At 39.5% G+C, this 16,691-nt stretch overlaps 1 protein-coding gene across 1 annotated transcript in view; it reads left to right on the top strand.

Annotated features, from left to right (window-relative positions):
* Positions 1-495: 495 nt before the first annotated feature.
* Positions 496-16,691, top strand: part of OTOA (otoancorin) — a gene marked incomplete at both ends in the record, with an annotated part of 31,745 nt that continues 15,549 nt past the window's right edge. The window contains 19 exons of the mRNA XM_083872297.1: positions 496-574; positions 898-926; positions 1,014-1,044; positions 1,138-1,165; positions 2,032-2,119; positions 3,547-3,678; positions 4,281-4,516; positions 4,717-4,820; positions 7,210-7,316; positions 7,778-7,917; positions 10,282-10,405; positions 10,767-10,982; positions 11,496-11,663; positions 11,935-12,075; positions 12,669-12,724; positions 13,094-13,211; positions 13,766-13,839; positions 15,109-15,244; positions 16,108-16,298. Coding sequence (XP_083728423.1) covers positions 496-574; positions 898-926; positions 1,014-1,044; positions 1,138-1,165; positions 2,032-2,119; positions 3,547-3,678; positions 4,281-4,516; positions 4,717-4,820; positions 7,210-7,316; positions 7,778-7,917; positions 10,282-10,405; positions 10,767-10,982; positions 11,496-11,663; positions 11,935-12,075; positions 12,669-12,724; positions 13,094-13,211; positions 13,766-13,839; positions 15,109-15,244; positions 16,108-16,298 — 2,198 coding nt within the window. The remainder of the gene's footprint in view (positions 575-897; positions 927-1,013; positions 1,045-1,137; positions 1,166-2,031; positions 2,120-3,546; positions 3,679-4,280; positions 4,517-4,716; positions 4,821-7,209; positions 7,317-7,777; positions 7,918-10,281; positions 10,406-10,766; positions 10,983-11,495; positions 11,664-11,934; positions 12,076-12,668; positions 12,725-13,093; positions 13,212-13,765; positions 13,840-15,108; positions 15,245-16,107; positions 16,299-16,691) is intronic.

Genomic DNA, 16,691 nt, shown 5'->3' with positions numbered 1-16,691 from the left:
AGACCGATGCAGGGATACTACAGGCAGTGTGACCAGTTAGGAAAAGCTTAGTGTTTGTGTGAAGCTTCTTTATAATTTCCTTTTTCATTCAATTTTTCTTCTTTTTTATCTGATTTTGAAAGGATTTGTTTGTCTGTTTTTACAAAACTGCACTGAAGTAATATTTAGGCTCAGTGTAACTTGGTAAATAAATGGTGCTACAAGGAAGAAAATTAAATGAGCCACTTGCTATAGGGAGATAAATCTGGCTGCACACGCACTCTTGGTGGACTTGTGTCTGCATAAAATGTTATCTCTATCATAGAAAAATATCTAAATTAAGAACTTGGGAGCAAGCAGCTTTGGATTGTTCTGATCTCTATCTGTACTCCATAGTGTAGGCTATCTCTGATTTATAGCTATGAAAGTTTGGGGTGAATATTGCCTTTTGACTCTGTTTTTCCTGTTTTCCTTTTCAATCCAAGTATCTTTTTATTCTAAAAAACACCAGAAGAAATGTCCAGACTTTTGAAGATGTGTTTCTTATTGATATCAATGAATCATGCTGAGATAACTCACAGTCAGAACACTGAAGGTAAGACCAGAACTTCTGTCTGAGGGGTGTATTTTGTGGCATGGTAAAAGCTGTGTGTAATAAATTAGTTTAGTAACTGGGACCATGGTCTCTGCTCTCTTGGCTTCATGGAGCTATTCCAGCAAAGAATTTCACTAAGATTGATTAGTATTGAATAGCCTTTTCCCCCCCTACTGTTCTGCAAAGAAATTTAATCAAAACTGCAATAAATGTTTGCAAATAAATTATATATGTATAATCACTGCATACAATAAATATATTTTTGTGTAATACAATTGATAATACATTCAATTAATATCTAATAACAGGATAATCTTTTACAGATTTGCCTCCATTGTTACACAAAGCTGTGGTTAGTATTTTTATTTGATCTCTCTATTAACATTTTATATTATAATCTAAAAATAATTTATTACATATATTTGTAATTTTTCCTTAGGAGGAAGTAATAGCTGGGAAATATCTGAATGGTAATGTACACAGTTGTTCCCACTTACACTTCTAAAATAAATTAAAACTCAGTATCTTACCATAACTTTTTATGTTCCATTTTTCATGTGCAGCCCTCCTAGATATACTTTATTTTCAAAGGTAATGTATTACTCTCCCCATCTTGATTTTTCAATACTATCTTGCACTTCAGATATGATCTGTTTCATTTCTACAGAAACTGGAAGATTATGGATGGAATGAAATTGGCACGTATGATTACTTGATTTAGGTCTCCTGGGAGGACTATTTCCTATTAACAGGGAAAAACCTGTTTGTCATGAAAAAGAAAAAAAAAATTGTACAATGAGGCTGAAAATAAATACTTGCTGCAGTTTTCAGAAGTTTTGGTAATTAGCTTTGCTCACGTGGGTCCAAATGGCTTCTTATGGAAATTAGGTGCAGGTCCACCTTTCTGTCCATCTCCTTTCAGTCTCACTCCATCCCCCATCCTCCAGCTCCTGGTGGCTTTTGAATTATTTGCTAATTTGTGTCCAAATCTGAAAGAGCAGCATAAGCCTCAAAGGCCATTCCACTCCTACATATTTTTAGAAAATCAGTGGCTTTGTAAGGAAGTCACAGTGAAATGAATGACTCTGCTGAAGGAAAGGCAGCAGTTACTCCCTGTGCTGTCGGCAGGCAGATCAGAACAGGCACAATGGGGTACCAGAAAGCACATGCCTTGGAGATGGTACTAATGGCAACACCTTGGAAAATTGAGTTTATTGTGGGTGGTTGTGGAATTAGATGGAAAAAACAATAATTAATTCCATTCCCCATTGAACCATGTATTTTCATTGTATTAAACTGATCAGCTATTACTCTGGCTAGGCAAAAAACTGAATACTTTCTTCATTATGGTATTAGCATGACTCTTTGTTTCCCTTTTTCTTTTTTACTCTTGTAATCTGCTATTTAACTTGTTGTATTATTTTACTGGCATTTTTTTATCCTGTTTTCTGTCACAGCTCTAATGTCTGGACAGCAGATCTGCTTACAAAAGTCATGGCATATTTTCATGCCCAGGAAGTTATGTTTACTCTTAGCAGCCTCCAGGTTTGTGACATTTAAGATGCATGAAAAATTTTGTTTGAAAAGCAATTTAAAAGCCTCAACCTATCTCTGTAGTCAAAGCTAGGTGGAGGTAATTAATTCATCTACAGTGTAGCAGCTACATAGGAAATTGGAATAGGTTGTCTTTTTCCCTGAAGATTGGGGGAGCATGCAAAGCAGAAATAATAATAACAATCTTTTTTGCTTTTCCTCTGATGGAAAGGAGGAATCAGGATTTTTCGTGCTCATTGTTTCTGAGTTAAATGTATATAAATGCTGTTTCCCCAGAAAATGATGGATTTCTCACAGATTTTGACTGGGTGCAGTTCACACTGCTCCTTGTGGAATGAGGCTCCAGAGCATCCTATAAAATACCTCCACCTTTTAAAGCTCCTCTCAGTGCTTGTTTTGTAAATTGTCGATGTGGAAGTGATGCAGGAAGGAGTTATTGTTCCTCCTCCTGCTCTGAGGATTAGTGATGAGCTGCTTTAAGTGGTGCTGTACCCAGCTGATCAAACCTGAGCCCCTCCCTCGTCCCTACACACACTGAAACAGGGAAATGTAAACTGTGCCATCCCTGAGCCTCAGGCATTCCCAGAAGCTGCACAGTGCTTGAACCCTGTCCCAACCTCTGCGTCGCTATCACAGCTCATCCTCACCTACATTTTCCTGCCACTGCCCCTTCCCTTTGTCAGGTTTATTGGCAGCCTGAGGCTCTCAGCAGGCTGAACCCCGAGACATAAAGGCGCTGTGTTAATATTTGGTGGTGGCAATGCAAGTTAAGCAAAGGCAGCAAAGAACATTTGCAACTCAAATTCTGAACCAATTCTGAAATAATTCTGTCAGGAAATAGAAGGAATTTTACACCAGTCTACTGCTAATGAGCTTTACATTTATTTCTGTTCCAATGTTATGTTTCCCCTTCAATTTTTCAAAATAAGCATGTGATTGTTAACTGGTAATGCAGCTTGATGTGAGAGAGAATATTTTTGGCTTATGACCTGGTAGAGACTATTCCTCCCATCTAATTGCACATTTCCTTCCCTTTTTAAAGTAATATGCGCATGGTACCTGATTTTTTTTAGGCTTTATTTTTAGCTCTTTAAAAGTTTCATTTTCACAGCTCTGCTGTGTGAAGCATAAAAGCTTTATTACTCTTGTTTTATGAGATGAGAAACTGAGGCATCTTTGTTAAAAAGCTCCCTTGAGAGGACTTGTTCATGAAGCCAAGAATAGGATTTGAAAATGTCTTTCAGAACGCATTTAGATTATTTTTGTTTTCAGTTTGTGTGGAGAATAGTTATTTTGATCATTGCCAGCACAGACAATGCAGAGCTAAGCACTTAGTTCTCCTTGAGTACAGATTTTCAGGGAGTAAAAGTACAATAGTATGAGTTTTATATATATTACATATATTTTTCTGTACTTAGATGTCCATAAAAAGTTACCTGAAGAACCTTTTATACCAGCCCAGGCAACTACTGTCTGAATTGCAACAGCTTGATCAGCAGCAGTTCCAAACGGCAATGAAGTACCTCTTCAACAGCAAAAAGGAGCATCTCGTGAGTTTCCACTTGTGAAAAGGAAAAGCTGCTCTCAGTGGTTTAGATAAATGGAAAGGGGCAGCCTGGGGGGCTCACAGTGCAGGGCCTGCAGTTGCTTACGTGGCTTGGATTGGATTCCAGGACTCCCTCTCCTCTTAGGTTAGATATAGTTCACTTAACTCTTACTGTCAAAAACCTGCTGCAAGTCCGAGTCAGTAATTTTCCTTGTACTCAGTAGAGAGAAACTCATCTCCAGAGAAGAGTTCAACCTCCTGCAGTAAAACCTAAGGTAGGTAGGGCCAATTACTCTCAGGGAGAATCTTCTTGTTGGTGGCTGTAAAGAGGCCAAGATGGCTAAAGAAGATGAAATTATTAATTTTGTTAACCAGCCATTGGAAATACCTTTCTGGGTTTCATTTTAGTTTTGTAAAAAAATTCAAGCTAGTCTCTACCTAATGCCAGAAAGGAATTATGTGAAGTAATGCAAATAACCAGTACTTTGCAGCTGTTTTTCACGAGAACAGCATCTTATTCTTTGTAGAATGCTTTCTGTCAGGCCTCAAAGTGAGCAATATATTGAATTAATCAGAGATGTTAATTTAACACTTTGTTGCTTGCAGGAAATGGGAAATATTATTCTTGACTGGGGCAAGACTAGAGAGAGAATTTTTCAAAGCCCAGGAGTAAACAGGACCTTGTTCCTTGTAACACTGGATAGATGCTTCCTGACTCTGAGTGCCCTGGACTGTGTGGATATCCTGAGTCAGGTTCTCTGTGTGTCAGCTGTGAACTATCTCCAGCCTGATGTGGTTGGGAGTCTCCCAAACCTTCTGCCGGAGGATGCTTTCAGAAACTTGTAAGCCATTCATTTTTCAGACACAATTAATACTATGTTTGATTTACTGGCTATTTTAAAAGAGGTTGCTATATGGTCTCAGTGTGTTTTCCAGATACAGCTTTCTGCTTATATGTAAGGAATGCTGTTTCTACAATCATTTGTCTATGTGTCATTAAAATCAAGTATCTAGTGAACTAATATGCCCATGTATCACTTAGATCATCATTATTCAAGGACCTCTATGACAGAACCTCAGCAAGCACTCAGAGAGCTCTCTATGGCTGGATGAAGCAGATTCTACAGAAACCTTACAACATGAGTGGTATGTTACAAAGTGTTTTCTTCTTGCTTATCATAAGAGAAAAGCACTCAGCAAAAGGCCTGTCCATTGTATTGAATTGTTTCCCCAGTTAACACAGGTCTGTGTAAGAGTCTGGAATACCTTTTGTGCAGAACACAGTAAATATAATGTGTTTGTTGCTCATGACAAATAGTTCTCCAAAGATGCTTGAACTCATAGAGTAGAACCATGCTATTGTAAAGGCTGGAAAAGACCTCCAGGATCATCAAGTCCAACCAATGGACTCCTCCTCTGTTCGGCACTGAGCAGTACACAAAGTCTTTTTCTAGTACTCCAGTCTTTTCTCTCTGTCCTGTTTCTTAGTATGAAATAGGATACAGTGGCCAGGTGTCCTGCCAAGGCGTGTTGTTCTCTTCTGAACTCCTGTTCAGACCAGAAAAACAGCTCTGGCTCAGGATACATTATCCACTGCACTGGTTAAAAACACAAAAGAAATGCAGGGTGTTGTGCAAGCACGTGGCACCAACTCAATCAGCAAAGGGACAAGATAAAACCAGGATTAATTAATCCTGATTGGATGCATTTTTGCACATCTGTTTGCCTGGTTAATGTGCCTGAAACAGCTGTTCCATAGCTGGGACAGGCAGGATGGGCTCCACAAGGGGGCTGTGCAGGGCACTGAACCATCTGAGCCAGTGGCTTCACTGAACATCCCAGCACAGCCGTCCTGGGAGCATTTACACCTTACAAATGTGTGTGTTCTTCCTCTCTCCCTTGAAATTAAAGGTTCAATGTCCACTTGCTTCAGTGGAGCTAAATTCACCTCCTGGGTCTCCTGTCTTTTCAAAATATCAAAGTAAACCAGTAAATTGTAGAGAGGGGGTTCATGCTACTGATGTGAGGTGATGTTAGTTCCAGTGCATTGCAGGGGAAGCAAAGATGCAGAATTTGCCTGGTGCTACTTAGCAGTCCTGGGGAAATCCCTCAGCATCATCTTGGGTTGTGTCTGAAGCATTGGTGAACCCTCGATTTGTGGAAGATCACCCTGCCTGGGAGGGACTCGGAGTTTCTGTGCCTCTTTTTCCTCCCTGGCTGCTGTTTCACATGCCAAAAGCAGCACAGATGTGGTGAATCCACCCCCGGGGCATCAAGTTTGGGCTGACTCCCAGCTGGCTGTGACAGTGTGAACCATTAGCCCTGGGCAGGCACACTCAGACTGGAAGTCTAAAGTTCCCTCATGTTTATCTGCACTCCCCAGGCCACAGCAGAGTGCAAGAACAGTCCTGCAGGAGGGTGATTTATTCACTTTATATGTGGGTAGCACTGGGACCACCTGGGATAGGGATCAGTTTTTGGGGATCACAGCTGCCATGGCTGGTAACTGCAAGTCTGTTCTGCTAAAGGCCACAGTCAACATCCTGAAATAGTTCTGGTTTGTCTTTAGCTGTCATGTCTTTCAACTTTTGTAATACTCTGGGTAATGGGAGGTAATATCACTTTAAAAATGCAGGCCTGACAGGTCTGCTGGGATCATCATCTTGTCTCAGTTAAGGAGCTTAAATCTGTGTTTTCAAAAAAAATCACTTAATGGAGTCCTTCAGCTTCTGATAGATGCAAGCTTTTTTTTTTCCAGACACAGGAAACTCTTCAAAGTGCACTGATGATTTTATTTTAACAGAGTTGTGAGTATCAGCACTGCTGAGGAATGTGTTCAGAGGTGTCACACACTGAGCCATCCAAATGACAGCACCCTGGAGGAAACAGTCTTTGTGGCTCAGGGTACCCATGGAGTCCATAAATACATTTTTTCTCAGGGATATTTGGATCTTGATTTCATTTTCAAGCCTTGGGAGAATGTTACTAAATGAATGCCATTTTTTAGCTGTTATGCAGTGGTTTGTGTTTTTGTCAGCCTATTTCCATGTAGGTATTTGAACAGTTTTTCATTTTCTCCATTATTGCTATTCCATATTGCTGAAGTAAGTGGCATAATCAATAACAGTATATAAAATATATGAAGTATCATATCTTCCTGATGTTCTTAAATAATGCAATTGATTAGGAAAAGTGAATTTTAAAAACGCTGCTCCATATTTAATACTTTTGAGTAAATTTTTCCTGTCCCACACTTTATCCATTCTCTATTTCAACAACATAAAACATTAATTGTTTTTATATGAGAAAATTTGAGACACTTGAAACACTATTTAATTTTCATTAAAAAAAATATGGACTCATAAAAGTGTGATGCTAAAATGTAGCAAATGGAGGGAATCTGACTCTTTCTGCTAAGGATTTTTCTGATTTGCAGATTTTTAATTATTTACCAATAGCAATATACTGGGTAAAATATATTTGAAAAGTAATTACTTTCTTAACACTGTAGTCAGTATTTATTTGTACAAAACAGAGCTCAATGAATCAACTTCTTGGGTCAGTGCAGAAAGCTTATGGATTTTGGGAAGATACATGGTCCATCTCCCATTCGAAGAAATTCTGAAAATTAGTCTCAATGAAGTAAGTAACAAAGTGTGGTTGGTTATATTTTTGCCAAGTGATGTCAGCTACAAATGATATGAACACGAATGAAAAACTAGACATGAAAAATAACTTTGTATATTTTAATTAATTAAACATAAAGAGAAAATATAGAGGGAAAATATAAATTTATTGTTTACAAAATTCTATATTTTTAATTTTAAAGTGCCTGTCATTAATATGTAATTATTTATCTGTATCAAACTTCTGTGACTTCTACTGAAAGGAATCAATGATTGAAGACTCAAATTATACGACATTTTGGCAGAGAATCACTCATATCCCTCACACCGCTCTGCCTTCAGAAATACTGGTTAATCCAAATCTTATTGCTTTCTCTATAACATGAACAGGCTCAATTAATTTGGAGTGTCAGACACACACTTTATAGGATTCATTGTCTGCCAGTGCTGATGTGTGGTTTTGTTTATGCTGGTCAGATCAGACTGTTCATTAGCTATGACAACGCAACAAAGCAGTTGGACATGGTGTATGATATCACACCAGAGCTTGCACAGGCCCTCCTGGAAAGGATCAACTTGTCAGGATTTGACATGAGGAACACTTCAACCATCTACAGGCAAGGCTGCTTTGCTTTTTCCTTTATGGCTATGTCTGGATGGAACAACTAACTAAGGAGAAAATGGAAATTGATAGCGTGGCACAGCTTTTTCATTCCAGCAGAAAAATCGAGGCTGAAATCCAGCCCTGTTTAGCAGCAGTGAAGAGTTGCTACTTTATGAATTTTCGAAGGTGTGCCTAATTAACTAATGCTTTGTCTCCTGCTCCACAGTGAGGAGGTGCTTGTAGCATTCATAGGAAGTCTACAGCAGTATCTGGGGGACCCAGGCAGAGCTCCACTACATTGCAGAGCAATAAAATAAACTGGGACAGCCAGGGCATGAGCTGTCTGGGCTGCTTGAATCACAGAACACGGAGGTGTTTGGTGGAAATCATGTAACAGTTAGGATTGAAGGAGGAAATCTCAACTCCTGCCAGCCAGGACTGCAAGTGGGTTTAAATTGACACGGGTGTCACCAGAGAAGGCACAAAGTGAAGCAGTGTAAAACTTGCCCTGCTGTCCTCTTTGTCCTGCGGGGTAGAGATGGGCCATACTTAAATACGTTTGAATGTTAGGCATGTAAGCAGGAAACTAAATTTTCAGGGCTGTCAAATCTGCACTGAACTAACTTTAACAATAATAAAAAACCAAAATAAACTGCAGCAAGTGTGAGAAAGCTCTGCACTCCACATTTACATTTACACTGTCATATCAATGGATGCATTTCGTCCCCAGACAATGCTGTCTGAAATTATTCGTGGTCTCCTTGGGGGATACCTTGGAGTTTTAAACTAATGGAGAATATACTTTATGGCTTCAGAGCTCCTGTCATTGCTGCAGTGCAGCTCGCTGACTTCCATGAAGCATTGCTCATTGTTGGAGGAGTAAGCGAGAGAAGAGTTATGCCCACACTCTAAATTTCAATGTCAGAAATCTTAAAAATGATTTTGTCACTCACAAGAGCTGCCACATTCTCCCAGATGAGAGAAATGTCATGCTCCATAATCCTTAATATATTCCATTTTTACAACACACTTAGTTTATGTTACTCATTTTAACCATACTGTTGATTTAAATGCACTTTTACTTTTAAGAAGTAGCGTTATTCATTTCTGCTGATCCCAAAGGAGAGGAAGAGCTTTTCATGGCTATGCAATAATGCATAAAAATGTAATTATTTGTTATAAGAATGCTCTTATAGATGTTTCTTTGATTTGTATGCTGGTTTGATGATCTTCCATGAATTCAGATGTGCTGCTGAAGCAGTGTTTTGTTAGGTCGCTGGCAGTTTGTTGTTGAGGGACTGGAGGAACTAAAAGCCTTTCTATGCTGCAGAATTTGACTGAGTTTGTGGTAGTGCTGCAGCATTATCCACTGATGATTTGATTCACATCTGGACATTACTGCCTAGACTCTGGCTGGGCCTGTCTCACTGAACTGCAAAAAAACAGGGACTGTAGCAGGAAAGCTGGGCTTTGGCCATATCTTTGAGATTCTTGTTCTGTGTAAATTATGAAAGCAAAATCTGAGAGTCTACAGGGACAGAGAATTGACTTAGGTTTCCTACAAACCAAGTCATCCCCAACACTACAGAGTTCAAAGTCCAGACATAGTGATGTACAATTCAGAGCTCTTTCTTTGCAGGGCTGCAGGTAAAGGCAGTAAGTAAGCAGGAGATCTAAGCCAGAAGGACACCTACGACAGGCACTTCCCCATGGTGGGACTCCAGAGGTTAATGGAAATGTTGACTTAAATATTACAGCATGGGAACCGTGAAGAAAAATGAGCTCAGTTCAAAACCTTGCCTTGCAAACTGCTGTGCTGGCACAACTGGGCAGTGAGCCTCAGTGTGCTTTCTCCTAACCAGTGTTGAACTGGACATGTCTCCATCCATCAGCCTGTCTTGTGTTTGATGTGAAATACAACAGGCTTTGTTTAATCCTAAAATGATAAAGAGGCCGTGTCATGCCCCAGCTGCTGCTCTGAAACACAAATGGGTTGCGTTGCCTATGAAATCCAAGCAGGACTTAGAGTTCAAAACATCCAATCAAACAAGATAAGAACTCAGCAAGCCACTTCTAGAGACTTAGTAATAGCCCTCGAGGGAAGCAGAGTCATTAACTGGGACAATCCAGCCATGGACAAATGGAACCAGGACAGGTAAATTCTCAAGCACAAGCAATCCAGGCAGAATTCAGCTGAATACAAAGGCCAGTGCATCTTCTCATATCCCCATTACTGCCGGTCTTTAAAGACTGCACTCTTGACAGACAGAAATGGCTCAAGCTGTGATCACAAGGAGAGGGTACCAAGCTGTGTTTCTGTTTTCCAACAGTGACACTTTTTATGTCAGGAGGGAGCTAATATATTTCTGTTCTATAGGCTGGGTTTGTTGGTTTGCTTTTATGATGACCTGGAACAGATGGATGCAGCTGTGGCCCGGGCTCTGCTTCATCAAATGATTAAATGCAATCAACTGAGAGGTTTCCAGGCCAAGGTTCATGAGGTGTGTGTACAACACTTGTTCTTCTTGCCTATCATAATCCTGTGAACAGAGGAGGAGGGATGTTCTTCTTAAATAGGGAAAGAAATGAGTGAAAAATTATTGGGACTTAAGAAATAAGAGAATTAGCTCTTGGGAATGCAAAGAATAGAAACCAATTTTGGGTGCTCATTCTTTTCTCCTTCTGTTTCATATTCCTGTTCCATATTCCTTTCACAACTGTGGTTCTATTTTTGAAATTTTATGAAGTGTGTGAATATTTGCCAATGCCTATTCCAGAGATTCCAGTTCATGTTTTGAGTGGTAATGGAAATTGGTTCTTGGCAGATTTTTATTTCCAATCTGCTCTTTCTCTTTGATTTAGCTCAAATCTCAACTCCTGAACATTGCCATGCAAAACCAGACATTGAACGAAACCCTTGGATCTCTGTCAGATGCTGTGGTTGGACTAACTTCGAGTCAGCTGGAATCTCTGTCACCTGAAGCAGTGCATAATGCTGTTGTAACATTAAACCAAGTCTCTGGGTGGGCAAAGAGTCAAGTTATGATTTTATCCAGTAAATATCTCTCTTATGAAAAGGTACCTCTGATAACAGCTTTCCTACCTTCTGTTTTTAAAAGTGAAATGGCTTCTTCTCAACAATAACTGTAGATTTGGAAAAGTTTAGTACAAGAATTCTATTTAGTTAGTGGCCTGAAAAGTGTGTTTAAATAAAATAAAAGCATCCAAGATTGTACATCTCAAAGTAATTCTCCAGTAATAGAGAGAATGAATATTTGGATTTGGCAGTTGTATATATTATTTTGTCTGTGTCACTGCCCTAAGCAGAATTTGCATTATCAGAGATCCCATGCTGTATATTCAAATATACTATAATGCAAGGAATCAGTTCCTGGAAAGTTTCAGAAAAAGGAGCTTCTGAGAAACTTCAGGCATTGTTCCATGGACAGACACAGAAAATGCATTCTCAGGCAAGAAATGTATTAAGTATTTAACGAGAATGGTTTTGCTTTATTTATTGACTTTTTGCTTTGAAATGTATCTGCTGTTCTCAAGAAAACTTCCTGTTTGCTTGTGCTGTTCTCCTTGCAGGTTTTATCATTTTATAACGTGAGCCAATTGGGCGCCTTGGTGACAGGAATTGGCACCCGGTCACTGCACAGCATGAACCCCAGGGAGCTGGCTCAGATCATTCAAGGCACAACGTCCCAGTATTTGTCTGACTTATCTCCTGCACAGCAGCAGGGCATCCTCAGGAAGGTGATTATAAACTCCTGTGTGTGGCAGGTTCTCTCTGCACAAGAGCACAGTAACCAGAAATGTAGAGTATGAATTGAACCAAGATGTATTCTTTAGCTCAATGGTTATTTTGAAGGCTCTGTCTTGCTTATTTCCATTGTGTTTTTAATACCGTTGTGTTTTTCCTTTATCCTCTTAAGAGAAATATTACACAGAGTAGAAAGAAGGGCAAATCCTGTAAATCTAAGCATCAGTTCAGAAATGCCATGTATTTCTGTGTTCCTCTTTTTAGATAGCTGCATCTGGAGATTTTTCTTCATCAGTCAAAGATATACAAGGAGCTTTCTTTAAAGAAGTCTCTCTTTCTGGTTTATGGAAGCAAACTGGATTTAATTCTTCAATGCTGAAAGAAAAAGAACTGAGAAGCAGCCAGGTAAAAACTGTTATGCAGTTCCCATTCCACTGCAATTTATTGTGATGGGAGAATTGGAAAAGTGGTGTAATATATTTGTGTTCAAGGAACAAAGGTAAAAGGAAGGAACTGCCCCAATTATATCTCAACATAAACACCAAAGGGCATTTAGAGCCCAGCAGCACTAGGAGACAATGCTATGGAAAAGGAAGCATTAATATGCTGAGTTTAAGCCCCCAGTTTTCTGTCATGTAAATTTTCTCTTTCCAGTACTGCATATTAGACACTTGCATGTAAAGAGTTTTGATTCTTTTTAGGGAGATGAAAGGTTGGATCAGATGATCTCCAGAGCTCACTTCAGCCCTAAGTTTTTCAGTGGTTGTGGGCTCTGTACAGGTTTGACATCATCCCATAATGCCAGTCAGTGATGGCTTGTCTTGTGAAGAAAAACTTCAGCCAAACTGGATCCCAAATCTTTTGGTTGCTCAAGCTGGGCCATAGAAGTACCTTTAGAGTACATAGGAGAGCTCAGAGTACAAAAACCTTGCAGTAGTTACTGTCTCTTACAACTGGATTAACTAAAGTTACCTTTAATTATGGTGGTTTATTTTCAGGCTTTATATCTGTATGAATTACTGTCCAAGGAAAACCATCCTGTTGACCTTGTAAGGTATGGACTATATCTCTTTTGAAATGGAGTTTAACACTAGTTTTTTGATGAGAGCAACTTTGAGGTAAACAATACGTGGTTATTATGTATGACCTTATGCTTATTCATTCCTGGATACCACAGGAAAATTCACCCTCCTTATTAAAAAGAGTCTTCAGAACCAAAATCAGGATCAAAGTATTGCAGAGGTTTGGGTGTTTTAAGGCTTAGTTGATATTTTTCAATTTGTTTGCATTTTTACTTTCAAGAGCCTTTTATGTACAAGAAATGGGAGAGGTGAAGAAACTGTGTGTTAGGATGGGATTGCAGGGAGTAAGGACTAGATCCTGCTTAAATATTCATAAGACTGAAATTTGCCTTTCCTATCAGCACAGGACAGCTTGTGAAAGGAGTAACTTGTCAACTCTTTGAAAGTATGGACACAGATATATTTTTAGACAATTTTAAATTCTTTGAAATGAATCTTCATCTGCTTTCTCCATATCAGGTAAAACAAAAACAAAACAAAAACAAAACAAAACAAACAAACAAACAAAAAATACTTTATGTACATAAGCATGCTACCCAATATTCAAATTAGGAAGATTATAATTTGGTTCATTCTGGTTTGTCTTTGTTTTTTGGTTTTTTTTTTTCAGAATACTGTATGTCTCAATTTGTCTGTCAGCATATTTTATTTAAATCTATTATGTGTGAATTCCTCTGTTATCATACTTCATTTTGACAATTTCATTTGTCGCTTACAAATTGCAAGAAATTCCTACAACCCTTCTGACTTGTTAATTCATGAGTAATCTGTTTGGAAATACATAGAAGTTTCAGAAACATACAAATGTTCTCATGTTCCCAAATATAGCATGTTTCATCTCTGCGGTCTACAAAAAGCAAACTAAAAAAAACCAGATAAAAATTCTCTCTGAAGATAATATGCAAAGTATTATATATACTAATTTTTATATATGCTGCAATAAACAAGCCATATTTTTTATTCTTCTTCAAAATTGCTAGAGGTTTAAGATCCTAAATTTTTCTTGCTTTTAGGTTAATTGTTTGGCTTGGAAATTTTGGAAAGTCTCCAATGCATCCATTCCTCCTTTCCTCTTACTGGCTCTTCCGTGAGTTACATCTTAGTTCATCCTAACTTTTCAAATAATCTCTTCAATCTTAAGAAAACTGATGATTCAAATAAATGGTAATTTATCAGTGGTCACTGGCTGTAGGCAAAATCTGTCTTAAGTGAAAGTTGGTCATACTTTGTGTCTTTTAGTACAGCACATTTTTGTCACAATTCTGGATTTTTGTCCTCCTAGGTAGGCTTATTTGGTTTAGGTTTGCTTATATGTTTAGGGGTCTTTTTGAGAGTAGATAGAGGATAGTGGAGTGATATATAAGAAAAAAACCACTGGGTACTGCAGAAGCACATTGGTCTGTATGGTTAGAAACATTCCAGTGTATTTCAAGACATTTGTGTAAGTTAGCAAAACTTCTCAGTGACAGCTTTTCTCCTGAGAAAAAACTTGTGTATTGATGAGAACTCCTGAATTGTAAAACTTGTTAATTCCTTCCTTTCCTTCTTTATGTCTTTCTCACTTTCTATTTCTGTCTCTTCTGCCCTTTCTCTCTTTCTATGTGCCTAAGGGGATAAAAGGGAGTGAGAACCCTTCTTTTTGTGAAATATTTCTTAATTGAAAAAAGGAAGAAAAGTATTCCATTTGAAAAGGCTCTACTCTATTTAACAACTATAAAACAATAATAGAAAGACTTCGATGCAAGGCTTCCTACAAACTGCAACTACAAACTCAGTTATTTGGTAACAATTGCATGTTGGTTGTTCAGGGCCATCAGAAGTTACTGGTGCTGTTGCCTACAGACCCTGGCGAGGCTGGGCCTGTGGCTTTATTTGCAAAGGTTGGCTGCCCCTCTCTGTGGAGAAGAGCATAATTTTGTTTAATTTGTCAGAATTTTTGGACTTTGATGAAAAGGAAACCTACTCTAAAACTACTTGTGGTTCTTAAACCACCCACCACATCTTCATTCATCAGAGAATTAGTCCTAATAAAAGGCAGAAAGGGGAAAAGCTTCTGACCTGTAGACAGTCTTGTTTCGTATGGTGTTAAAGCATCTCAGAGCACTTTCATCCACTTGCAGCTATTTATAATTCTTAGCCATTTTTTTAAGTTCAGTTCATGTCCTGCTGGACTGGAAGAAGACAGATATCAAAGTAAGCCAAGGGTTAATTGCAATTTTTTTGTCCTGTCTGGTTTATGATTTTTCAAGTCCAGCCTTGGCTCTAAATATTTCTGTCATCACAGATTTCACGGGTATGGTTGTGGGTGTATGAAGGTCACGTTTGCATTCTGAGACCTTTTGAATTCTTTCTGCAGTTCTGAGTACCTGGGGTACATTACAGGCCCTTTGTGTGTCCCTTTCCTTGAACGTCTGGGGAAGACTGGAATGGACCTTCTGAATCCAAGCCATCACAAAAGGGATGCTGTCTTGCAAAAAGTGCAGGAGTGCCTGGTGGGTATGGCTGAGAGGGGTCAGCAGAGGAGGAGACACCATGGAGGAGGAGAGAGTCACCACCTACATGAGTTCTTTACCATCCACCTGTATTCTTTTGGGTGGTTTATATACTGTTTCCATTTTATTGTTTTCTCCTTAAGGAAACCTTTTTACAGCTTGCTTAGCAATTTTCCTTGACTCCATGCATGTTACAAAGTGTTCTCATGAAATGTCATTGCTGGCCAGGATGTCCTGGAGCTGACCAGTTTGCACCTGGAGCTGTTCCCCTGGCTCCAAGCAGTGCCAGTCCAAGCAGAGCTGTTGTGGCACAGGGAGCTCCATGGGAGAGGTGGTGGTACCAGGAGGATTTTTTGACTCCTGTTGTCTGGAAGCTGCAGCACTCACCAGTTTTTAGGGGAAACTAGTTCTTTGATGTAGCTGTGGCTATTCCCGTCCTTACTCACAGTACCAGCTGTATAATCCCCAAAGTGTTTTGGCAGCTGCTTGAGAAACCCCTCAGAGCCCAGCTTTGTAACAGCAAGAGCTTGGCGCCCCTCTGCTGAAAGGGGCCTGGGTGAGGGCTGTGCTGCCAGACAGAACTGCACCAGCTCTGCAGGTGATGGTTGGTCACATTCTTTATGTGTGATTCAGTATAGAATAAAGAATACTGAAAGCTCTGAGAAGTGATTATGAAATATTACCAGTTGGATTGGTAAAACAAAAAATGTAAGGCAGTCTCAGCAGAAATTGTAGATTAAGTTGCCAGTGCAAACTGTTGTGTCTTTGTTCCTTACAGCTTAAATGAGTTGTAATGCAGCTGAGTGGTACAGGGCAAGAGCCGAGGTTAGATCTGCCAACAGGGCAAATGCTTCTTGTTTCAGAACAGCTCCATTGCTGATGAATATGATGTTGACCTCCTTGGAAATCTAATCTGCCACTTACCTCCAGCCTTTCTACATGGCAGAATGTCCCTGAAGGCAATGGCAGCAGCCCTACATCAATTCAAAGTTTGCCAACAGCTCAGCCGTGAGCAGATGACTGAAATTAAATACCAACTCCTTCGGTTATACGGGTAAGGTATTGGATACACCACCTTGGTCATGCTGGTGGTTAGGCCGTGCAAACACCAAGCATTTGCTTTGCCCAGATGAACTGCAGTGAAAACAGCACAAAGCAGCTTCTGTCACTGCCCAAGCTCGGAGTCTTGTCCACTAGAATGACATTCCTGTTCTTGTGTGTAACGTGGAACAAAATACAACCCCAGGGACACCCTGCATGACTTAAGTCCCAGAGGAAAAGGAGATAAAGTGTAATGTTTGAAGGGGGGCAGGCAAATAGGCTCACTGGCCTGGCAAGAGAAAAGGGTTATGAGCAGAGAATGGTGCAGCAACGCAAGGAGGGGGAAAATGGAAGTGAGATACGTGATGTGCTAGTGTGAGAAGACAAAGAAGACTGCAAGCACCTG

This window comes from Zosterops lateralis (assembly GCF_965231275.1).
Source record: "Zosterops lateralis genome assembly, chromosome: 15".
In the NCBI taxonomy this organism is placed as follows: domain Eukaryota; kingdom Metazoa; phylum Chordata; class Aves; order Passeriformes; family Zosteropidae; genus Zosterops; species Zosterops lateralis.
This window is presented reverse-complemented; position numbering and strand designations above follow the sequence as displayed.